Source organism: Mizuhopecten yessoensis, unplaced genomic scaffold (genome assembly GCF_002113885.1).
Source record: "Mizuhopecten yessoensis strain PY_sf001 unplaced genomic scaffold, ASM211388v2 scaffold1749, whole genome shotgun sequence".
Lineage (NCBI taxonomy): Eukaryota > Metazoa > Mollusca > Bivalvia > Pectinida > Pectinidae > Mizuhopecten > Mizuhopecten yessoensis.
Genome location: NW_018404202.1, coordinates 143,192 through 170,792, shown reverse-complemented (window position 1 = coordinate 170,792; position 27,601 = coordinate 143,192). Strand labels below are relative to the sequence as shown.

The following is a 27,601-nucleotide window of genomic DNA, read 5'->3' as shown; positions in this document are numbered from 1 at the left end:
TTAGACGAGAAATCTGAACGAGAGTGTTGTATACCGTTCCCTGGTGATATGGTCTTAAGTGTCGAGTACTACCAGAGACACGTATACCTAGGACGGTTTGTGGTCACTCACGTTTTCCCTACTGTCGTCATGGTAACGGTCGGCATCCTTCTGACCTTGAGGCTGTACATAATGAAACGCGTGAGTCATTCAGACGCTGTTGAGACTTACCAAAAGAAAGAGGTCATTCGTGCCATATCCGTGAGCATGTTTGCTTACACTGGACTAGCTATCGCAGACTTCATCGCGCTTCTCATCCTTACCTTAACCTATGCTCAAGTTAACTTGGGCATATCAATTGATAACCTCAACTTTCTTATCAGCTACCTGAATATGGCCGATACGTTCTGTCAGAGCTTGATGGCCCCTGTTACTCTGGCCATCTTCTGTTGCTGTGACCCCCGGTTCAGAGATACCTTTATGCACGTTCTATGTTGTAAGAGTACATAACTGATGGACGCCTACTGTCTTTCAATTATTATTTTTTTGCCTCGATGTTTGTCTACTGTAACAACCAACGCCTCGAAGCTCACGATTATAGTCTTATGCCATGTATTGTGTCAAGAAAGAAACACATACCATATCGTCAACGTAGATACAAACAAGAATATTTCAATTAATCTGAGTGACAACAAAGCGAAAAGGAACAGCGTCATTTCCACATTCAAAAACATTGTGCTCCGGAATGGTGAAAGATGTCTGCACTGCAAGAGTCGCGTGCCATGATGTCCGCTGTAAATCTTGGAATAATCATAAACATAAAGTTCACGAGGGATTGCAGACATACAGGTCAACAGTGCGCTTACAGACACACAGGTCAACAGTAATAGCAGACACACAGGTCAACAGTGCGCTTGCAGACACACAGGTCAACAGTAATAGCAGACACACAGGTCAATATTGCTTGCAGACACACAGGTCAACAGTAATAGCAAACACACAGGTCAATAGTGCTTGCAGACACACAGAAGAGGTATGTGATGATGCCACACACTAGAATTTCACAGGCGGAAATCAGTGTGACGGTCGTACAATGTTTTATTTCAGGCTGACGCAACTTCGGCTGTAAACGACGAATGGATAAATGATCGGTAAGATGCATCAACAAGGAAAGTCCAGATACATAGTGTAAGCATAAAACAATCTCTCTACCAGCAAAACTAACAGTCACATTTACTTAAAACGGGCACTGGTCAAGTGGTGCTCCAGTATAGCTGAATTCAGCTGTGGCTTATAGACCACGTTATATACCGATATTCTAAGACATTAAGGATCAACTACTTGTTGTCTACTGCTATACTAAGCCTATCTATTGGTTATATACTGCTCTATTAAGACATACACTAAGACTTTACTGTTAAATTTACTCTCTGTTTTGCCAAATTATACAGGAATTTAATTCTCGCGACTTTTTCTTTTGACAATCAAAATGTTTATGTCAAGTGCATTTAACATGATAATTCCCAACCGATAAAAGTTATACAAAAACATAACAGGTGATTAACTGAAAGGATGTTTTAACGATTAGAGATCAAACAAAGACCGAAGCTGCCTTAACATCACTTTAATTATGTATATTGTATAACTTACGCTAACTAATATATTTATATATATCGATGTAACAACATGTCTCTGTTGACAAATGATAAACTATAGAATATGGACCAAAGAATCGCAGTAATACATACATTTATCAGGTGAAAATAAGTTTAAAGTGAAAGACATGTTCTACACTGTTCTAGTATTCCAAATGTTTATATCATAATTTTACCTTAAACTTCAATCCAAATCATATATTAAATCAGTATTGCAAAATTAAATGATAATGTGTCGATTTCCTTTGTTACCTTATTGTTATATTCATGTTTTTATCAGTTTTGTTTCGTTGATGTTTTATTGGAATATTTTTTCATTAAAAAGATCACTAATCAGGTACAGTATTCTGATTGACTGTAATATCGTTAGTATCTAACTACGAAGTTTGTAGCAACGTAAATATAAACAACAATGGCAAGGTTGTTTAGCATGGCTCCTGGTGCCATGTGTTAATAGGCGGTTTGGATTATTCCCACTAGTTAATATCAAGGTAATATTATTGTCTAGTCAAGAATAGAACTGATGCACAGGTGGCGTAGCGCCACCTGGAGCTTACGTAATAACTCGTATTTAGCGGGTGGGGGATGGTTTCTGAGCATGTACAAAATGTGACATTTATCAGATACCATAGTGGCGGTTTGATCCCCACCTAGGACCAAACTATTTGATGTACATGTTCCATATTGGTTTATGTTTTGGAAATATTTTCAATTGTCGTTTATACAAAGTAAACGGCCAATTTCAATTCAATCATGTGTTTGGTTATTTATGGTCAGTTTGGTCCAACAAGCTTGCCCTGTCTGAAGTCATGTATAATAAACAATTAAAATAAAATTTTGTTAAATTTTATACATGTGGTTATTGATTGATTCACTTGATGTTATGTGTTCAGTATATAAATAGTTCCTACGCAATGTTTGTAAACAGTGGAGGGGGTTGTGGGTCAGGAGGTGAAAAGGTCACGCGCATTGATCTGGTTATATAAACCGATTGCGTAGCATCAGCTTACTACAGCCGCTGCAGACATCGCCTACAACCACAAAGATGGACACTGGTCAAGGTCAGTTTTGTTTGTTTAAAGAACAATCATTTTTGACCCGCCTCCTCCCCATCTTCCTCCATCTGGTATTGCGGTACTTACCTGTTAATTATTATCCAGGTGGCGGTTTTATCCCCACCTAGGACCAAACTATTTTATGTACATTTTCCATATTGATTTATGTTTTGGAAATATTTTCAATTGTCGTTTATACAAATTAAACGGCCAATTTCAATTATATTTTTCCTCGATTTTGAGTTCGAACCGTGGTTGTTGTTACAATAGAGTCATCTTTAACATAATGAATAGCGTAGCTAGTATTGCATTATCGTAGAATTGTTCTGATGGTATGATGTTATATTGATGTATAATAAAACTGGTATTGTGTAATTTGTTAATTTATTTGTATCTGCTCCAGACTTGCGATATTGAAAGTATTGACCAGCACATGCCATGTTTTCAAAGCCAAGGGTGATACACCGGTATAAGGATCAGTCACAGCCAAAACAAGAATTGTAATACTTTGTTTCACATGTTGGCGTTTCTATTTGACTTCATTGTAAAATAACATATAAGCGTCACTCAATGAATCGTCTCCATGAGGAGGAGTTTCACACTCCGTAACTTTGCTGTCGTTGAATTTGAACCATTTGAACGACTTTTGCAATGTGTTTTTTTCAATTACAGATGTGTCGTTTGCCTCCTTCACACATACGTTAATATAGTTAGTTTGAAGAGCAGGATCTGTTTCGTATTTAGTCAGTAACGAGTCTATATCCTGTCTAGATGCAGAGTGCTGATTTGATTGCGGAGTTCCGTCAGCTGGTACTTTGATGTAAGCTATGTAGTGACCCCTGCCTAATCCACCACGGTGTACTATCACAGCATATAACTGGTATTGGGCGTTTATTCTCCCCTGTCGACAAAAAAAATAGCGATAGAAAATTGTTTGTAAAAAAACCCCAATAAATACATCATTGGAATAGTCTAGCAATGGTATGATATAAAACTGTAACCCCTACACTGCTTTATTATTATTTATGAAAAGTTCTTTTTACACAACCAATACAATTTTCTATGTGTACAGCGTACAGTGTAAAGTTTTACAGCGTAGCCAAATCGCCATCAATTTTTGTTAACAACTCGTACACATTTTACACCTTTGTGTGCATATGCGTCATTGGTCATTTGTCTGATGAAGGTGACAGTGTACACATCGTACTAGTCATCGAAACGTCACATAGAAAATGTTATTGGTTGTATAAAAAGAACTTTTCATAATCCATACTTATCAACCTGAAGAAAATGTTTAGAAATAACCTACATTACTTGGTGGACATATAATTTGAGTGTTATCAGCAATAAAATGGTTCATCACGAACAGAATAAACATGGCGTCCATTTGAAGCACCATACGATAAGATCACAATAACGACAGTAACTGGATCGAATATTTTGGAAGAAATAAGAGAATGCTTCACCTACATCCATAATGTCAATGACATTCATTTATTAAATAATACATTAACCAGTTAGTGATTTCCTAGTTAGCGTGCGGGTGGTCGGGTGGTGCAGTGGATAGCGCACTTGCTTTTCACCAAGGCGGCCGGGGTTGATCCCCGATCGGACGTGAAAAGGTTGGGGTCACCTGCCCAACAACGTGGGTTTTCTTCGGGTACTCCGGTTTCCTCCCACACTAAGAGCCCCCACGCGCTAACATCCGGGCCAACAAGAGTGATTTATATAAGTTGAATTAACTTTTTTCATAATTGTTGTTAAATAAATGAAGTTCATACATTTTTTTTAGGTAACGTGCCTATCAGTGAGTAAGGCATCTTTACCTCCGGTTTCCGATCAATTCATGGCTTTTTAACATTGATATTCTGTCTGATAACAGTTAAAGATATGTCATTAGCTCAACGTTCTGCCCAGTCAGTGTTAAAACTGGATTTCCTGATTAGAAGAGGCATGCCATGCAGTGTATAAGGCAATCCTGTTTTAATAAGACTCAGAAGATCTCAACAGATATTTTCGAGCCTTCGGACATTTAAGATGGATCGGACGAACTTATTTCTGACTTTTGTTCATACTTTAACTTTTAATTGTCATTGTAACAGCCATCCTAGACACATTAAATTCCATCGATTATAAATTAAACTACCAAACACAGAAAAAGGTCGGTTTTGGAATTAACTCCAAATAAGCGACAATCAATTATCATTGTTGTAAAGAGCGACTCATATACCTTATACAAACATGACTATATTTTATTTCAACAGCTAAAAGAGCTTTAATTCTTTAATAAAAAAAAAATGGAACCGAACTAAAAGTTTCTCAAGATAAAGAAGACAGTATCCAAACTCCAAAAAGACATTTCGTACTAGTGACAATTGTACTTTTTCCTACTGCATAAAATAAACATTTATAGCTTCAACCCCATAATGCTAAATCTCTATCAATTACAGTAAAACCGAAAACAAATATGTAACAATAGCACTGTTTATTGCAAAAAAGTCCCCAAACTAGCAGCATAACACATGCTTTCCCAGAAAACTTTTGAGAGAATAGACATCTCCATAGTGATAGGTACACACACAAATAACCCAATACTTATAGTTACTTACTGTGCAGAACTTGGATGAATACGGAGATATGTCTAGCGTCTCAGGATAGTTGATCTGGTGCGTGACCTTCTCGAGTTTCACCAAACCATTCCGAACAACCTGGTCAAGACAGGAAAGTAGGAATTATGTTATTACCACAAAGATCGAGAGGCGAAATAACAAAGCACAAACAAGTATACCCCGTATTGTCACGAAACGATATGCAAATGATTTTAGATTATCACACTGTATTTGCAGGGTTGTCATGAAACAATGTTCTCATCTCGAGCCCGTGTGTAAAATCGAGAGGCCACCGTAGGTGGTCTCGAGATTTTGTCTTCGTGCGAGCGATGAGAAAACTGTTCTCACGACAAACACTGAAAATAATGTAAGATAAACTATTTAGCATCTATATACTACTACCTTATATATTTCTCCATTTGAAAAAGTCAGCTAAACACCATTATTTTCCGAATGACCTCTAAGCTCAATGGTCAACGATCGGCAGTGACAAACGTAAACAAATAGTTTTGCGCCGAGGAATTCAATGAAGCTTAAAACTACGTAGAAAAAATATATATTTTAAAAACAATCCTATCATCATTGCCTTTTCCATATGCACATTTACACCTGAAATGATGTTGTTACCCTCACAATATTCTCCCGTACCTTTGTATTGATTTGTTTATGACGAACTGTATTCTGACGCGGATGACTTTTGTGTGGACACTATTTCCGGTTTCGGACGTCATCTGGCGCGAGCAGACTTTCTTTGTTTTAGAAAATATGTTCCCAAGTGCAGGGGAGTGGGGAAATCCGTTCTCAAGTTCTTCTCAAGTCGTTATCAACTGACATCGATGATAATGAATTAAGTAGTATATAGATGATAAATGTACCAAATTTCTCCACTGTTACCCAACCAATCAGTTTACTTGTGCCCAAGGTTACTTTTCTGTTCGGTAGAGATAAAGGTTTTAACCAAATTCGAAAGAAGGATTCGCATGCCATAAGGGTTAATAGTAGGATTCCATATCAGAAAAGCTCCAGTAAATGACTAAACAGTAAGAACACTGGCCCACAACTACCGACCCCTGTTCAGTTAGTAAATAGCAGGATAACCGGCCCACACCTGCCGACCTATGTACAGTTAGTAAGTAGTAGGAACCCCAGCCCACACCTGCCGACCCCTGTTCAGTAAGTAAGTAGTAGGAACCCCGGCCCACACCTGCCGACCCCTGTTCAGTAAGTAAGTAGTAGGAACCCCGGCCCACACCTGCCGACCCCTGTTCAGTAAGTAAGTAGTAGGAACCCCGGCCCACACCTGCCGACCCCTGTTCAGTAAGTAAGTAGTAGGAACCCCGGCCCACACCTGCCGACCCCTGTTCAGTAAGTAAGTAGTAGGAACCCCGGCCCACACCTGCCGACCCCTGTTCAGTTAGTAAGTAGTAGGAACCCCGGCCCACAACTACCGACCCCTGTTCAGTAAGTAAGTAGTAGGAACCCCGGTCCACACCTGCCGACCCCTGTTCAGTTAGTAAATAGCAGAATAACCGGCCCACACCTGCCGACTCCTGTTCAGTTAGTGAGAATTAGGAACCCCAGCCCACACCTGCCGACTCCTGTTCAGTTAGTAAATAGCAGGATAACCGGCCCACCCCTGCCGACCCCTGTTCAGTAAGTAAGTAGTAGGAACTCGTACCATGCCTAACTCTGTTCAGTGATTTAATAGTAGAAATCCCATACCTGCCGAACTCTGTTCAGTGATTTTACCTGCCGACCCCTGTTCAGTTAGTAAATAGCAGAATAACCGGCCCACACCTGCCGACCCCTGTTCAGTAAGAAAGTAGTAGGAACCCCGGCACACAACTACCGACCCCTGTTCAGTAAGTAAGTAGTAGGACCCCCGGCCCACACCTGCCGACCCCTGTTCAGTTAGTAAATAGCAGAATAACCGGCCCACACCTGCCGACTCCTGTTCAGTAAGTAAGTAGTAGGAACCCCGGTCCACACCTGCCGACCCCTGTTCAGTTAGTAAATAGCAGGATAACCGGCCCACACCTACCGACCGCTGTTCATTTAGTAAGTAGTAGGAACCCCGGCCCACCCCTGCCGACCCCTGTTCAGTAAGTAAGTAGTAGGAACTCGTACCATGCCGAACTCTGTTCAGTGATTTAATAGAAGAAACCCCATCCCTGCCGAACTCTGTTCAGTGATTTAATAGAAGAAACCCCATACCTGCCGACCTCTGTTCAGTGATTTAATAGTAGAAACCCCATACCTGCCGACCTCTGTTCAGTGATTTAATAGTAGAAACCCCATCCCTGCCGAACTTTGTTCAGTGATTTAATAGTAGAACCCCCATACCTGCCGAACTTTGTTCAGTGATTTAATAGTAGAACCCCCATACCTGCCGAACTTTGTTCAGTGATTTAATAGTAGAACCCCCATACCAGCCGAACTCTGTTCAGTGATTTAATAGTAGAAACCCCATACCAGCCGAACTCTGTTCAGTGATTTAATAGAAGAAACCCCATCCCTGCCGAACTCTGTTCAGTGATTTAATAGTAGAAACCCATACCTGCTGAACTCTGTTTAGTTGTAGGACAAGTATAGGTGGAGGGTCTGCTATCAGGATCCGTTTCGTAGTTTGACTATTGTCTGCAATCCATGTACACAATTACGTATGTATGATTATAACATATATATATATATTGCATCTGCATTAGTGAATGTGCATGTGCGTCAAATAGTGAATGTGCGTCAAATAGTGAATGTGCGTCAAATAGTGAATGTGCGTCAAATAGTGAATGCCACATACGATTTAAGTTACATTTTTTGGAAGACTGGGACACGGTTAGTCTTTTAGGAAATTTATTTTAGATAGAGAAAAGTGTTTCCCTATATGCAGATGGAATAGTAGGACAGGTGGGATACATCATGTAGTAGCGTACTTGCTAGAAAGTTGGATTAACGGAGTAGTGATGTGTTTTGGATAGTGGTAACACTGCGTTAGTAACCACTCGGATGACTCAATAAAGGATGGATGGACAATCGGATTAGTGATGCCATAATTTTTGGAATACCGGTTAGTGATGGCTGGTGAGTCAGGCTCGATGTCATGTGAAAAATTGATACAAAGATGAAATAAGTATTAACAGTTACGCTTGATGTTAGTCTAGATAATACAGCGGTGATAGCCTAGATAATACAGCGGTGATAGCCTAGATAATACAGCGGTGATAGCCTAGATAATACAGCGGTGATAGCCTAGATAATACAGCGGTGATAGCCTAGATAATACAGCGGTGATAGCCTAGATAATACAGCGGTGATAGCCTAGATAATACAGCGGTGATAGCCTAGATAATACAGCGGTGATAGCCTAGATAATACAGCGGTGATAGCCTAGATAATACAGCGGTGATAGCCTAGATAATACAGCGGTGATAGCCTAGATAATACAGCGGTGATAGCCTAGATAATACAGCGGTGATAGCCTAGATAATACAGCGGTGATAGCCTAGATAATACAGCGGTGATAGCCTAGATAATACAGCGGTGATAGCCTAGATAATACAGCGGTGATAGCCTAGATAATACAGCGGTGATAGCCTAGATAATACAGCGGTGATAGCCTAGATAATACAGCGGTGATAGCCTAGATAATACAGCGGTGATAGCCTAGATAATACAGCGGTGATAGCCTAGATAATACAGCGGTTATAGCCTAGATAATACAGCGGTGATAGCCTAGATAATACAGCGGTGATAGCCTAGATAATACAGCGGTGATAGCCTAGATAATACAGCGGTGATAGCCTAGATAATACAGCGGTGATAGCCTAGATAATACAGCGGTGATAGCCTAGATAATACAGCGGTGATAGCCTAGATAATACAGCGGTGATAGCCTAGATAATACAGCGGTGATAGCCTAGATAATACAGCGGTGATAGCCTAGATAATACAGCGGTGATAGCCTAGATAATACAGCGGTGATAGCCTAGATAATACAGCGGTGATAGCCTAGATAATACAGCGGTGATAGCCTAGATAATACAGCGGTGATAGCCTAGATAATACAGCGGTGATAGCCTAGATAATACAGCGGTGATAGCCTAGATAATACAGCGGTGATAGCCTAGATAATACAGCGGTGATAGCCTAGATAATACAGCGGTGATAGCCTAGATAATACAGCGGTGATAGCCTAGATAATACAGCGGTGATAGCCTAGATAATACAGCGGTGATAGCCTAGATAATACAGCGGTGATAGCCTAGATAATACAGCGGTGATAGCCTAGATAATACAGCGGTGATAGCCTAGATAATACAGCGGTGATAGCCTAGATAATACAGCGGTGATAGCCTAGATAATACAGCGGTGATAGCCTAGATAATACAGCGGTGATAGCCTAGATAATACAGCGGTGATAGCCTAGATAATACAGCGGTGATAGCCTAGATAATACAGCGGTGATAGCCTAGATAATACAGCGGTGATAGCCTAGATAATACAGCGGTGATAGCCTAGATAATACAGCGGTGATAGCCTAGATAATACAGCGGTGATAGCCTAGATAATACAGCGGTGATAGCCTAGATAATACAGCGGTGATAGCCTAGATAATACAGCGGTGATAGCCTAGATAATACAGCGGTGATAGCCTAGATAATACAGCGGTGATAGCCTAGATAATACAGCGGTGATAGCCTAGATAATACAGCGGTGATAGCCTAGATAATACAGCGGTGATAGCCTAGATAATACAGCGGTGATAGCCTAGATAATACAGCGGTGATAGCCTAGATAATACAGCGGTGATAGCCTAGATAATACAGCGGTGATAGCCTAGATAATACAGCGGTGATAGCCTAGATAATACAGCGGTGATAGCCTAGATAATACAGCGGTGATAGCCTAGATAATACAGCGGTGATAGCCTAGATAATACAGCGGTGATAGCCTAGATAATACAGCGGTGATAGCCTAGATAATACAGCGGTGATAGCCTTGATAATACAGCGGTAATAGCCTAGATAATACAGCGGTGATAACCTAGATAATACAGCTTTGATAGCCTAGATAATACAGCGGTGATAGCCTAGATAATACAGCGGTGATAACCTAGATAATACAGCAGTGATAGCCTAGATAATACAGTGGTGATAGCCTAGATAATACAGCGGTGATAGCCTAGATAATACAGCGGTGAACATAGCAAAATTACAGAAATTCAAGTAAACGTTTACAGCAACAGAAAAAGACTGTTTACAAACTACAGTTAATAAGTTTTGTATTCTATGATCGAACGTCTGCGTCTCCAATATGACAATGGATAAAAAACAGATATATGAGATTAATGCAGCTTTACAAACCCATACTTGAAGCGTTTTTCCTATGTAATACTAATTATGGATGGATACTTAACAATGCAATCGTTAATTACTATCTCCTCCTGATGCATAAAGCTTTTCAATGACAGATCAAAATCCGTAACTTGGGAAAACCATGATTTACTGAAAGCAACAGCAGACACTGTGTGTTCTTACCTGGTAATGCTGACGAGTTTGGGACACCACACTTCCTACACTGTAGTGATCTTTCCGGGTAGCATTCCGCAGATATGAACGTCTCAAGGCTCGTTTCAATACTACACTTATTAGTAACCACCTTATTCCCCATAGGTGTGCTTAAATATTTGAGAAATTCGTACAATGTCTCCTTATCCTTACTGTCCTGTAACTGTCCTTTACCTGTTTTCTCCTCTCTCTCCTCTTCTATATCCTGTATATCTTCATTTGTGTTGTCATTCTCTTCCTCTTTTCCCATCCTTTCCTTCTTCTCTTCCAGATTTACCTCTCCCATCTTTTCCTCTTTCTCCGCCGTTTCCTCCTCTTTCTCATCTTTATATATCTCAATTCTTGGTGTAGTTTCTACTGTTAGCTTGGAATCTACGGGTGTAGTTTCTACTGTTAGCTTGGAATCTACAGCTGAAGTTACCTCTGTTGGCTTGGAATCTACGGCTGAAGTTTCCTCTGTTGGCTTGGAATCTACGGGGGTAGTTTCTACCGTTGGCTTGGAATCTACGGGTGTAGTTTCTACCGTTGGCTTGGAATCTACGGGTGTAGTTTCCTTTGTTTGCTTGGAATCTACGACTGAAGTTTCCTCTGTTTGCTTGGAATCTACGGCTGTAGTTTCCTCTGTTAGCTTGGAATCTACAGCTGAAGTTACCTCTGTTGGCTTGGAATCTACGGCTATAGTTTCCTCTGTTGGCTTGGAATCTACTCTTTCTCCGCCGTTTCCTCCTCTTTCTCATCTTTATATATCTCAATTCTTGGTGTATTTTCTACTGTTAGCTTGGAATCTACGGCTGTAGTTTCCTCTGTTGTCTTGGAATCTACAGCTGAAGTTTCCTCTGTTGGCTTGGAATCTACTCTTTCTCCGCCGTTTCCTCCTCTTTCTCATCTTTATATATCTCAATTCTTGGTGTATTTTCTACTGTTAGCTTGGAATCTACGGCTGTAGTTTCTACTGTTGGCTTGGAATCTACGGCTGTAGTTTCCTCTGTTAGCTTGGAATCTACAGCTGAAGTTTCCTCTGTTGGCTTGGCATCTACGGCTGTAGTTTCCTCTGTTGGCTTGGAATCTACGGGTGTAGTTTCCTCTGTTGGCTTAGAATCTACGGCTGAAGTTTCCTCTGTTGGCTTGGCATCTACGGCTGTAGTTTCCTCTGTTAGCTTGGAATCTACAGCTGAAGTTACCTCTGTTGGCTTGGAATCTACGGCTATAGTTTCCTCTGTTGGCTTGGAATCTACGGGGGTAGTTTCCTTTGTTTGCTTGGAATCTACGGCTGAAGTTTCTTCTGTTGGCTTGGAATCTACGGCTGAAGTTTCCTCTGTTGGCTTGGAATATACGACTGAAGTTTCCTCTGTTGGCTTGGAATCTACGGGTGTAGTTTCCTCTGTTGGCTTGGAATCTACGACTGAAGTTTCCTCTGTTTGCTTGGAATCTACGGCTGTAGTTTCCTCTGTTTGCTTGGAATCTACAGCTGTAGTTGCTACTGTTAGCTTGGAATCTACAGCTGAAGTTACCTCTGTTGGCTTGGAATCTACGGCTGAAGTTTCCTCTGTTGGCTTGGCATCTACGGCTGTAGTTTCCTCTGTTGTCTTGGAATCTACAGCTGAAGTTTCCTCTGTTGGCTTGGAATCTACTCTTTCTCCGCCGTTTCCTCCTCTTTCTCATCTTTATATATCTCAATTCTTGGTGTAGTTTCCACTGTTAGCTTGGAATCTACGGGTGTAGTTTCTACTGTTGGCTTGGAGTCCACGGCTGTAGTGTCTACTGTTAGATTGGAATCTACGGCTGTAGTTTCCTCTGTTGTCTTGGAATCTACAGCTGAAGTTTCCTTTGTTTGCTTGGAATCTACGGCTGAAGTTTCCTTTGTTTGCTTGGAATCTACAGCTGTAGTTTCTACTGTTAGCTTGGAATCTACAGCTGAAGTTTCCTCTGTTGGCTTGGAATCTACGGCTGTAGTTTCCTCTGTTGGCTTGGAATCTACAGCTGAAGTTTCCTTTGTTGGCTTGGAATCTACGGCTGAAGTTTCCTCTGTTGGCTTGGAATCTACAGCTGAAGTTTCTTTTGTTGGCTTGGAATCTACAGCTGAAGTTTCCTCTGTTGGCTTGGAATCTACGGCTGTAGTTTCCTCTGTTGGCTTGGAATCTACGGGTGTAGTTTCTACCGTTGGCTTGGAATCTACGGGTGTAGTTTCCTCTGTTGGCTTGGAATCTACGGCTGAAGTTTCCTCTGTTGGTTTGGAATCTAAGGCTGTAGTTTCTACTGTTAGCTTGGAATCTACAGCTGAAGTTTCCTTTGTTTGCTTGGAATCTACAGCTGAAGTTTCCTTTGTTGGCTTGGAATCTACGACTGAAGTTTCCTCTGTTGGCTTGGAATCTACGGCTGTAGTTTCCTCTGTTGGCTTGGAATCTACGGGTGTAGTTTCTACTGTTAGCTTGGAATCTACGGGTGTAGTTTCTACTGTTAGCTTGGAATCTACGGGTGTAGTTACTTCTGTTAGCTTGGAATCTGCAGCTGTAGTTTCTACTGTTAGCTTGGAATCTACGGGTGTAGTTTCTACTGTTGGCTTGGAATCTACGGGTGTAGTTTCTACTGTTGGCTTGGAATCTACGGGTGTATTTTCCTCTGTTGGGTTGGAATCTACGGCTGTAGTTTCCTCTGTTGGCTTGGAATCTACGGCTGTAGTTTCCTCTGTTTGCTTGGAATCTACGGGTGTAGTTTCCTCTGTTGGCTTGAAATCTACGGCTGAAGTTTCCTCTGTTGGCTTGGAATCTACGGCTGTAGTTTCTACTGTTGGCTTGGAATCTACGGCTGTAGTTTCTTTTGTTAGTTTGGAATCTACGGCTGAAGTTTCTACTGTTAGTTTGAAACTGTCAAAAGCATCCACCATAGGCATTGATAGGCTTGTAAATGTCTGCAGTTGTCTTTCAATCTAAGACAATCAGAAATAAATATTAGTTTAAATTTAAGATGTTAAATACTCCTGCACTTTCAAACCTGATGATATATATTACTGTTATAACATCTTCTGTTTTCAACTGTTATGAACATTTTATCGATTGTTGCATCATAGTATACTTACATGTCCACAGGACTCATAGCAGAATGTAATAAGAAAAGTACCCTCGAACAGCCTTGCGGGACATTCTGTAGGACAAAACATAACAGTTTACCCTATCAATATCTCATCTCAAATGTCTGTATGCCTAAGATATGTATCACTAATAACGGGACATTCTGTAGGACAAATCATAACAGTTTACCCTGTCAATATCTCATCTCAATTGTCTGTATGCCTAAGATATGTATCACTAATAACGGTACATTCTGTAGGACAAAACATAACAGTTTACCTTGTCAATATCTCATCTCAAATGTCTGTATTCCTAAGATATGTATCACTAATAACGGGATATTCTGTAGGACAAAACATAACAGTTTGCCCTGTCAATATCTCATCTCAAATGTCTGTATGCCTAAGATATGTATCATTGATAACTGGACATTACATACATATCTTTTCATTATTTCATACAACATGAGGACTGTTGTTGAATATAAGTATATAATCAGTCCTCGGTTGAATTATCGTTAGAGAGGAATATTGCCGTCAATTGCAACAAATTGCCCAAGTAATGACGTCGCTCAAAATCCTGAAATAACCATTCATATAGTATCAATGATCATCGAATTAAAATTAAACAAATAATTGGCAATGTCAACGTGATAGTTATTAAAAAATGTACAAAAACAAGTAATGACGTCATTGTTTGACTAGTCATGGATGTACTATTTTCCTCTAGAATAGTTTCTTTACTGTCAGTGGAAGGGCATATTTTACATAACTGCGATCTCTAGGATCTATTTTTTGTTAGATCAATCACTAACTTACCTATAGGCATATCAAGACGTCTACAATAAGGAGTACAGTAAGTGTTTTGCATCGGCTGTTATAGCGAACTTCATTTGATCAAACTTGCATTGTTATAGGAGGGACTTTAGAATGAGCTGGTAATAGATATCTCCTTGTTCTGTAGCATTATCCACGCCTCCCTTACACAGCCTTTACTGATGAGGCACCTAGTGTTCTTTCCACGAATGCAGTAATTAGAGGTTATTACATGACTATTTTAATGTCACACCCTTTCTCAGCCCGATACCTTGATATCAGCCCGAAGGCTGATAAAGGGTCTGATATCAAAATAGTCATATCATAACCTATTTATCATACATTTTGAAAAACAAAACAAAAATAGATTAATTTAACAATTATTGTTTTTTTGTTATCGTCTTTGCCAGGAAGCGTCTAAACATAAAAACAAAATCCGGAGTGAAGAACCCGGATGAAGTGATATCAGCCCGGGCTGTTAACTATTTATAGGCCCGGGCTGATATCTAGTTATCGGCCCGGGTTGGTATAAAAACTATTTATCAGCCAGGGCACTGGTATGACAACGCTAACAACATATTTCTTTCATATCCTGTCATGTTTGATAACGTTGACCATGCTTGCCGAGTCAGGCTAATCACATCGTGTAGTAAGGGGAGCAACTCCCAATGTCATCAACTTACGTCGTCTGCTACAAGTGTTTGTACCGTAAACACAAACAAAGACACGTGGTTTTACTATTTCCGCTACTGAGTAATCATCATAATCATAAGTTTCGTCTTTGTTTTCTATTTTCAACTAGGAATTATATTTCTCTGCGCACACGGGTGACTACGGTATTCCGGTTTATGATTTAGACACACAAGACATGGTGACAAGCGTGACGAGGAAGGAACTTGCACTTTGTTGTTTACTAGTCTCGTTCAACCAGACGCTCTGTTCGGCGTAGCTTGCGCAGGCAACAAGAATCTGTTTGAACGAGACTAGTCGACGTAGCGATGAGGTACAAAGATGGCGCTTAGAAAATGCCGTATGAAAAATAGAAAGTTGAATAACAACTAAACCATAGAGTTATCATGGAAATGAGTTGTTTTTATTCGTGCAACGAAGTTCCGGTTTGAGGGTATGGGGAATTCTTTTCTACTGCTGTTCTGTTTAAACCATGGAGAAAGTATTTAAAAAAAAACTGGAAGATGGCGACCGACTTTGGGCATTGAGAGGTGAAGTACATGTTTGTTAATGGTAGATATGAGAGAAAAATACTCTTCCATATGTAACGATAGGTGGATAGAGAACTCCTCCCTCGGGAGCATATAGTTGAGGTAAAGCCTCGGGTTGTAACCCCAATTTATGATCCCCTCGGGAGGAATTCTCTAGCATAGGAAAGAGTCTTATAGTATCACAAGGGCAAATGTATATCACATTGTATGAGAGATAGAAGTGTGACAAAGGTGTATATCATCGTTTATATTTAGTCTGGGTTATAGATTCACTCGCTGTTAAACAGCTGTAATAAACTGGCCGTGCTTGTATGGTCACACAAACCACAGTATGATGTAAATGGACGTCTGTATAACGCTGAGGTGAACGTTGTGATACGTAGTATAGATGTGAGGAAGTCTTTATCATGTAGATAATTCCATATGAAATCGTTGATGATTAGCACCGTCGATCATACACAATCTATATAATTTGCAATTATATAAGAGACCTACCGTCTTTGCTTGTGTGGAGGCTCTCAAGAAGTGCACTATACAATTCAAAACAGTCTTCAGGTGTTCCCGAGCCGAGAGTGTTCCGACTAGAAAGGAAAAAGTACTAATTCAAAACGTTTATAATAACAATCAGATATCTACCAGGTCATACAACCGTTGCATACGTCTGAAAAAACACGTGACTCTTATTCACATCTTGGACCAGATACTAAATATTTCCAAGCATAACTTTAGAATCACTTACCCAATCAATGTTCCAAGTGATTTCAATGTTGACTTCCGTTTTGTTTTGTCGGTACCGGTCATAGCTGCTTTTAAACATGAGGCTACCTGTTTCTGTATGAAATAGATAATATAAAACACCTTTCTACCTTACCTATACTCTCAATTTAACTCTCAATTCGCTCTACTGTATTCAATATCCAACCGAAAATAGATTCCCTTCCTGGGTTCCCGTTTAAGTAAAGAACAATATTCAATCATTAGTATAATGTATTCGTACTGATAACAGATATAGCAATGTGAGTTTACTAACGTTACATAATACGTGAAACCAAAGACATTTGAGGATTTTCTTGGGTAAAACTAGTAACACTAGTGACCACAGACTAAGAGAATTCAAACCTTAGGGATAAAATATTGTGCAGAAGGACCGAGGCTTTGCCGAGGGTCTTTTGCTCAATATTTTATCCCGAGGGTTTGAATTACCTTATCCATACCTCTCATCAGGGATGGATTCTATTTCTTGCTTATTGGCTACATTGCCTGCGCGTGTAAGCGATCCAGACCCGTGGGTAGGATATAATTTTCCCAGTACCGCCGGAAATGCGGATATCTCGGTCTAGTATGCAAGAAAATGATATTTTCATGTAACTCCTCGCTACTACCTTTTGTAAAAACCAATGCTATTTATGTTTTTTCCACATAGATACCAATAAAGTTAATTTTATGTAAAATACATTTTTATTTAGTGACGGAACTTTTCCGTTTTACTCGTTTACTAACGGAACTATTTAGCTGTTTTCTGAAAAGTTCATAGGTCATGCTATCTGTTCTATAATAAAACCTTAAAAAGAAATAAAAAGAAATACTGAAGTGTCAATAAAACCCCAATAACAACTAAAAATCGATAAAATACGGGCAAAATATGAACAAAGGGAAAATTAACATGGAGTCCTTGACCAACTACAATGATATTTATGATTTTAGGTGTTCCGGAGGAGTAGTCACTTTTTCCGCATTTATAAAAAGAGTATATATAGTGAATACATTTATATATTCAATCTAAAAGTAAAGGTATCGAGAGTTGAGACTATATACTAAGGAGGCCGAATATATTTGCAATGTATGTCTAAAACTCACAGATTCGTCAGTGTCGCAGGTATCAAGTCTCGACAGAAAACAAGGGGTCCACTTCAAGACCTGTAACGCAATCGTGTCGGCTAACATTACTGACCAATACATGTCAAAGATGAACTCTGTCCAGACTTCAGTTACAACCCTTTATTTACATTTCCACTGCAAGGTCCTCTATAAGCATTTTCAGAAGAAATTTCGTTTATACATCTATGAACGCAATTTGATAAGCGTCATATTGAAGCTTCCCCTCCTGCCTAAAAACACTATTTAATCCTTAGTGAACTTATACATTTACTTGTTTCTCCGCAGCAGAGATATTGGCATGATGACGTGTACACAAGAGAAAATATATGCAACATAATATGTATATATACTTACCAACCAAAAGCTGGTCGGTCCTTCTATTTTTCCAAACAATAGCTGACTAGTAGTTTTATTCAAATGACCATAACTGTCCGGTATTTACTGTACTTTTTACTCGCCAACAGCTGACCGGTACTGCTATTACCTGACAATAGATGACCAGTAGTACTACTATTTACCTGACAACAGCTAACCGGTACTACTATTTACCTTACAACAGCTGACCTGAAGTACTATTTACTTGAAAACAGCCGACCGGGACTACTGTTTACCTGACAACAACTGACCCAAAGTTCTATTTACCGGACAACAGTTGACCGGTACTTTTACTTATATGATAACAGCAGACCGGAAATTCTATTTACAACAGCTGACCGGTACTACTACTTACCTGATAACAGTTGACCAGAAGTACTATTTACAACAGCTGAGCGGTACTACTTCTTACCTAACAACAGCTGACAGGAAGTACTACCTACCCGACAACAGCTGACCGTTACTACTATTTACCTGACCGGAAGTACTATCTACCTCACAACAGCTGACCGGTACTATTACTTACCTCACAACAGCTGACCGGTACTACTACCTACCTGAAGCACGGCGTTGATATAACACGTATTACCAATGTTTGGGATTCCCTGGAAAAGTACATGTTTTATATTATCATAAACACATTTCATATTTTATATGGAGGAAGGTTTTCTTACAGAAACGATATACATATATAATATAATATAAAAAAATAATTTGTGCATGAATATGATCCGCATATATATATTGAAGCAACGAAGAGGCTATTTAATACACCGGCGAAGACATACCGTAAATTCTTGTTCGTTCGTCATTAATATCATAGGCTTTGTAAATTTGAAACCCCATTGCTAAAATGCACAGTACTTCAATTTCTGTTTTCTTTTAATGGTAAACTTACCTCTGGAACGTCTGAACTGTGTTTGGCTTGAACATCATTTTCCCAAAAAACCTAAAATGTATACACGTGCATAGAGTTGAGACAAAAATGTATTTAAACTTTAACATTTGACTTTTGAACTATTTTGAACAAAATATTTATACTTTATAAATATGTAACTTGTATGAATTTGCAACTTCGTAATTTCATTAGTAAAGCTGATCACTGTTTTGGTGATTTTTTTTTTATATTGTTTATTTTTTCAAGTTTTTTGTTACATCTACATCAAACAGACATTACACACAAACTCTCACTTGTAGACAGAAACATGCGTTTCTCAATCATCATCATTGAAAAGCATCGTCCTTATCATCCTCATCCTCATCATCATCATCCTCTATACAATCATAATCATAATCATCATCATCATCATCCATCATCATCATCATCATCATCATCATCATCATCATCATCATCATCATCATCATCATCCTCTATACAATCATAATCATCATCATCGTCCATACACATTGACAATCGTCATCATCATCATCATCATCATCATCATCATCATCATCATCATCATCATCATCATCATCATCATCATCATCATCATCATCATTTTATAATGTACAATCATTATCATTATCATCGTCCATACACAGTGACAAACATCATCATAATCATCATCGTTATATATAAGCGATGGCACATCATCATAACATCACCTATACACTTTTACCGGCATCATAATCAAATTTATATACAATGACGAATATCAACATCATCATCATAATCTATACATGATGAGCATCGTATTCATCATTCTCCTCTATGTATAATGTCAAACATCATCATCATCATAATCTATACATGATGAGTATCGTATTCATCATCTGTGCATAGTTACAAACATCATCATTATCATAATCATAGATAGTCTATCACACCCATGCTCTGCCGAAAACAACATACTTCACATAGTATATCATTTTATACTGAAACATACACTCAATCTTACACACACACACACCATAGACAAAATAGAATCACAGGGTCGAGAGAAGAATAAGAAAAAAATAAAGGGGGTGAGAAAGAAAGCAAAATAAGAGAGAGAGAGAGAGAGAGAGAGAGAGAGAGAGTCTAATATTTTTTATCCATTTTCTCCATTCTTTCTCAAACCTATCCCTTTGCAGAATCACCTTGACTGTTTACAATAAAAAAAAATAACAGTTATATGTTCTTTAATCGTGTTAATTAAGGCTGATCACTTACCGTCCATCGTCTTGATAACTTCGATTTGACACTTTTGAAAGGTTTGATAAAACTTGTCATCTTGGAACTCGAGACACCTTTGATAAATATCAAACGTATTTTACTATAGTGTTATTGGTATACTGTATGTTGACTTGAATATAAAAACTCGCTACCCAAACTTATACATATTATAATAGCTGTGTGTTCTCAGCTTATAAATAAAGTAGATTACTTTAATCAGCTTTCGCTGCATCGTCACAAAAAAAGCTTTTCGTTCACTGCTAGTACATACATATGTAGAAGGAGTGATTTACCCAACGGTGTTTATCAGGGAAAAAGAGAAAATTATAATGCTAGTATAAAATAGCCCTGACATCCATCACATTACAAGACGTGACATTTCAAAATCCAATTTAATATTGTTTCTTTATACAACCTCAATGTTCGCCAGTTAAATTTAACTTTTTTTGCAACTTCCGTGTTTATGTAACAAACTGAAACCGAAAGTAAAAGAATCCAAGATAGATATCATACTGTTTACACGTACAATAAATGCTTTCTTGTTCAAAAATGTATAATTAATTATCAGTATGTGGAGGACCGTGAAATGAGTATATCGATCAACCCATTTTTACACTATCAATACGCTAACGGTATACTGAGCAATACTACAAACTGTATTTACCTGATTTCTGTACCATCACACCATGCAATCACTACTGAAGTTTGAAGTTACAAAGTTCTATATTACAACAAAGACACAACCTGTTCACACACAGTTAAGTGTACATGGTTTTACATTGGCTGTATACAAATATAACTTGTTGGTATATCCTACTTATAACACATGAATGGAAATCGAAAGTAGACATTTGATTAGTCAGCATTATTATCTAAAAGAAATCAAAAATCGAAAATCGAATGACAGTTCTTTACCTCCTGAAAAAAGATCTTTACCGCAACTTCATTAGATGTGATGAGGATTTAGTTGTTTTACGTCATCTTGCCATTCCCGGAATGTTGACGGTGGTATGCTATTCTAAGTATTGTATCTATGTTATGTAAGGTCAAGGACGAATGCTATAGGGTTGTCTATATAAACAATTGATTTCCCCGTTGAGCCGAAGTTTGTGTCTTCACGATTGCAACATAAGATTTACTGTATTTTCTTCGTATGTGTGATCAGATTAAATACAGCATATTTTTTTCTTTAATACACAGTAGAATCAGACCTAAGGAATTTCCCAACTTGTCGTTTGCCTACAACAGTATTCCGATAAAACATACGTCTAGGGACAGTGGTGTATATGCCGAAAATGGAAACAAAAAGAAACATTTATTGTAATACTATTATCAGGAGAAAGTGTTCGGGATAAAAACGGTTGGTAAAAACCAAGGGTTAAATTTAGCAACCAGAAGCGTGCATATAAATAACAATAGAGGGTAGGATAGGTTTGGCGTGATTACGTTTAACGAATTACAGAGAGGAGGATATACTATCGACTGTTGTCGGTACTTTTTACAATAGGACGACAAAGCAGTCGTTATATGATGTACTGATGTCGTTATATGATGTACTGATGTCATTATATGATGTACTGATGTCGTTATATGATGTACTGATGTCATTATATGATGTACTGATGTCATTATATGATGTACTGATGTCATTATATGATGTACTGATGTCATTATATGATGTACTGATGTCGTTATATGATGTACTGATGTCGTTATATGATGTACTGATGTCGTTATATGATGTACTGATGTCGTTATATGATGTACTGATGTCGTTATATGATGTACTGATGTCGTTATATGATGTACTGATGTCGTTATATGATGTACTGATGTCGTTATATGATGTACTGATGTCGTTATATGATGTACTGATGTCGTTATATGATGTACTGATGTCGTTATATGATGTACTGATGTCGTTATATGATGTACTGATGTCGTTATATGATGTACTGATGTCGTTATATGATGTACTGATGTCGTTATATGATGTACTGATGTCGTTATATGATGTACTGATGTCGTTATATGATGTACTGATGTCGTTATATGATGTACTGATGTCGTTATATGATGTACTGATGTCGTTATATGATGTACTGATGTCGTTATATGATGTACTGATGTCGTTATATGATGTACTGATGTCGTTATATGATGTACTGATGTCGTTATATGATGTACTGATGTCGTTATATGATGTACTGATGTCGTTATATGATGTACTGATGTCGTTATATGATGTACTGATGTCGTTATATGATGTACTGATGTCGTTATATGATGTACTGATGTCGTTATATGATGTACTGATGTCGTTATATGATGTACTGATGTCGTTATATGATGTACTGATGTCGTTATATGATGTACTGATGTCGTTATATGATGTACTGATGTCGTTATATGATGTACTGATGTCATTATATGATGTACTGATGTCGTTATATGATGTACTGATGTCGTTATATGATGTACTGATGTCGTTATATGATGTACTGATGTCGTTATATGATGTACTGATGTCGTTATATGATGTACTGATGTCGTTATATGATGTACTGATGTCGTTATATGATGTACTGATGTCGTTATATGATGTACTGATGTCGTTATATGATGTACTGATGTCGTTATATGATGTACTGATGTCGTTATATGATGTACTGATGTCGTTATATGATGTACTGATGTCGTTATATGATGTACTGATGTCGTTATATGATGTACTGATGTCGTTATATGATGTACTGATGTCGTTATATGATGTACTGATGTCGTTATATGATGTACTGATGTCGTTATATGATGTACTGATGTCGTTATATGATGTACTGATGTCGTTATATGATGTACTGATGTCGTTATATGATGTACTGATGTCGTTATATGATGTACTGATGTCGTTATATGATGTACTGATGTCGTTATATGATGTACTGATGTCGTTATATGATGTACTGATGTCGTTATATGATGTACTGATGTCGTTATATGATGTACTGATGTCGTTATATGATGTACTGATGTCGTTATATGATGTACTGATGTCGTTATATGATGTACTGATGTCGTTATATGATGTACTGATGTCGTTATATGATGTACTGATGTCGTTATATGATGTACTGATGTCGTTATATGATGTACTGATGTCGTTATATGATGTACTGATGTCGTTATATGATGTACTGATGTCGTTATATGATGTACTGATGTCGTTATATGATGTACTGATGTCGTTATATGATGTACTGATGTCGTTATATGATGTACTGATGTCGTTATATGATGTACTGATGTCGTTATATGATGTACTGATGTCGTTATATGATGTACTGATGTCGTTATATGATGTACTGATGTCGTTATATGATGTACTGATGTCGTTATATGATGTACTGATGTCGTTATATGATGTACTGATGTCGTTATATGATGTACTGATGTCGTTATATGATGTACTGATGTCGTTATATGATGTACTGATGTCGTTATATGATGTACTGATGTCGTTATATGATGTACTGATGTCGTTATATGATGTACTGATGTCGTTATATGATGTACTGATGTCGTTATATGATGTACTGATGTCGTTATATGATGTACTGATGTCGTTATATGATGTACTGATGTCGTTATATGATGTACTGATGTCGTTATATGATGTACTGATGTCGTTATATGATGTACTGATGTCGTTATATGATGTACTGATGTCGTTATATGATGTACTGATGTCGTTATATGATGTACTGATGTCGTTATATGATGTACTGATGTCGTTATATGATGTACTGATGTCGTTATATGATGTACTGATGTCGTTATATGATGTACTGATGTCGTTATATGATGTACTGATGTCGTTATATGATGTACTGATGTCGTTATATGATGTACTGATGTCGTTATATGATGTACTGATGTCGTTATATGATGTACTGATGTCGTTATATGATGTACTGATGTCGTTATATGATGTACTGATGTCGTTATATGATGTACTGATGTCGTTATATGATGTACTGATGTCGTTATATGATGTACTGATGTCGTTATATGATGTACTGATGTCGTTATATGATGTACTGATGTCGTTATATGATGTACTGATGTCGTTATATGATGTACTGATGTCGTTATATGATGTACTGATGTCGTTATATGATGTACTGATGTCGTTATATGATGTACTGATGTCGTTATATGATGTACTGATGTCGTTATATGATGTACTGATGTCGTTATATGATGTACTGATGTCGTTATATGATGTACTGATGTCGTTATATGATGTACTGATGTCGTTATATGATGTACTGATGTCGTTATATGATGTACTGATGTCGTTATATGATGTACTGATGTCGTTATATGATGTACTGATGTCGTTATATGATGTACTGATGTCGTTATATGATGTACTGATGTCGTTATATGATGTACTGATGTCGTTATATGATGTACTGATGTCGTTATATGATGTACTGATGTCGTTATATGATGTACTGATGTCGTTATATGATGTACTGATGTCGTTATATGATGTACTGATGTCGTTATATGATGTACTGATGTCGTTATATGATGTACTGATGTCGTTATATGATGTACTGATGTCGTTATATGATGTACTGATGTCGTTATATGATGTACTGATGTCGTTATATGATGTACTGATGTCGTTATATGATGTACTGATGTCGTTATATGATGTACTGATGTCGTTATATGATGTACTGATGTCGTTATATGATGTACTGATGTCGTTATATGATGTACTGATGTCGTTATATGATGTACTGATGTCGTTATATGATGTACTGATGTCGTTATATGATGTACTGATGTCGTTATATGATGTACTGATGTCGTTATATGATGTACTGATGTCGTTATATGATGTACTGATGTCGTTATATGATGTACTGATGTCATTATATGATGTACTGATGTCGTTATATGATGTACTGATGTCATTATATGATGTACTGATGTCATTACATGATGTACTGATGTCGTTATATATTGTACTGATGTCGTTATATGATGTACTGATGTCATTATATGATGTACTGATGTCATTTTATGATGTACTGATGTCATTATATGATGGACTGATATCGTTACATGATGTACTGATGTCGTTATATGATGTACTGATGTCGTTATATGATGTACTGATATTGTTATATGATGTACTGATATCATTATATGATGTACTGATGTCGTTATATATTGTACTGATGTCGTTATATGGTGTACTGATGTCATTATATGATGTACTGATGTCGTTATATGATGAACTGATGTCGTTATATGATGTACTGATTTCAGTATTTTTAGTAATATGTACTACCGCACTGTTAACAGCCAATGTGATGTGGGCGTGTTCGGGTATAATATATCATATAGTTTCCTGTAAAAGCCAGTGATCCTCGCCACGTATAGAGATATTGACGGGTGGTGATGTAACACGGCTGAACACGATAAGGTGTTGGGTAAGTGTATCTGTCCACACCACGCCCGTATCGTTATCTATATTCATCACCTACGGATTCGGGTCATATTTCCTGAGCATTGTTACATATCTCCCTTACCATCCCCCAAGTACCCTAGTTCTCACAGGTTTACAGCGGAAGGTTACTTACAACCGACACAGCATGACTGTTGTTAAGATTTTGTATTTTTTTTCAAGTCCTGAAGTCTGTAAAATACCGTTTTTAACCGGGAAACTAAAAGGATTTTTGGACACCAAAGAAAGTCATAATTACACCAATAATCACGTCCTAATTTCTACTAAGATCTCTCTCTCTCTCTTTTAATACCAATATNCTCTCTCTCTCTCTCTCTCTCTCTCTCTCTCTCTCTCTCTCTCTCTCAAATATTAGCGATTAAGTTTGATTAGATCTACAAAATCAAAGTATAGGAAATGTTATCTGTTCCCATGTTAAATAAACCTGCTTATTGATTAAATGTCCGTACATTAAATGTGTGTATACCCGTATTACATACCAAAAACGTATGGTATCTGTACTCTATAATACCACAATAACAATCTTATAATACCAGTATACTACAAACTTTTAATACCAATATACCACACACTTATAATACCAATACTACAAACTTATAATACCAATATACTGCGAACTTATAATACCACAATATACAACAATCTTATAATACCAATATACTACAAAATTATAATACCAATATACAACAATCTTATAATACCGATATACAACAATCTTATAATACCAATATACTTCAAACTTATAATACCAACACTACAAACTTATAATACCAATATACTGCAAACTTATAATACCAATATACAACAATCTTATAATACCGATATACAACAATCTTATAATACCAATATACTTCAAACTTATAATACCAATACTACAAACTTATAATACCAATATACTGCAAACTTATAATACCACAATATACAACAATCTTATAATACCAATATACTCCAAACTTATAATACCAATACTACAAACTTATAATACCAATACTACAAACTAATAATACCACAGGTATAGTTTTATATTAGTACAGTTTATTAATACTCTATGTTGAGAGAAAATATACAGAGCAAACCAACTCAATTATTTTCATATTAATATATTTTAATTCAACATTATGCAGATTATTAAATATTGTAATTAAGAATACACAATAAGTGAATTGATATCAATAGTCTGGGTAAACAGTTATCATGACGATGTGGTTGGTACAGTTACCATGACGATGTGGTAGGTACAGTTACCATGACGATGTGGTAGGTACAGTTACCATGACGATGTGGTAGGTACAGTTACCATGACGATGTGGTAGGTACAGTTACCATGACGATGTGGTAGGTCCCCTTACACAATAATAACATTCTTTATTAACAAAGAAGCAACTATATGACAAAAACTAAAACCAAAACCATGAAAGTTAGCATTGAAAACCATATATATATATACCTGTAGTTAGTGCTGTATATATATATAGTCTGAAACCATATACCTGTAGTTAGTGCTGTATATATATAAATATATAGTCTGAAGAATCTCCTAGAAAAGTTGAAAGTACTAAAGACTCGTTTTTCTTTTTATAATATAAATATATATATATTTACTTAATCATTGAGAATTTTCGAGCTCCTGCCTTCAACAGTCGAATGAGAACAAATACATTGTAATTTGGGATCAATTGTAGG

General features: G+C 37.6%; 1 protein-coding gene across 1 annotated transcript; it reads right to left on the bottom strand.

Annotated features, from left to right (window-relative positions):
• Positions 1-1,539: 1,539 nt before the first annotated feature.
• On the bottom strand, positions 1,540-21,181 carry LOC110440263 (ubiquitin carboxyl-terminal hydrolase 16-like). Its single transcript, XM_021483238.1, has 13 exons — positions 21,038-21,181; positions 20,371-20,447; positions 19,117-19,167; positions 18,776-18,823; positions 17,823-17,882; positions 16,705-16,796; positions 16,461-16,546; positions 13,939-14,003; positions 13,272-13,788; positions 10,833-11,207; positions 7,856-7,935; positions 5,299-5,397; positions 1,540-3,590 (listed from the first exon to the last, which is right to left on the bottom strand). The coding sequence occupies exons 1-13, from the start codon at positions 21,051-21,053 to the stop codon at positions 3,219-3,221; spliced, it is 1,938 nt and encodes a 645-aa protein (XP_021338913.1). The 5' UTR covers positions 21,054-21,181; the 3' UTR covers positions 1,540-3,218.
• Positions 21,182-27,601: the final 6,420 nt, after the last annotated feature.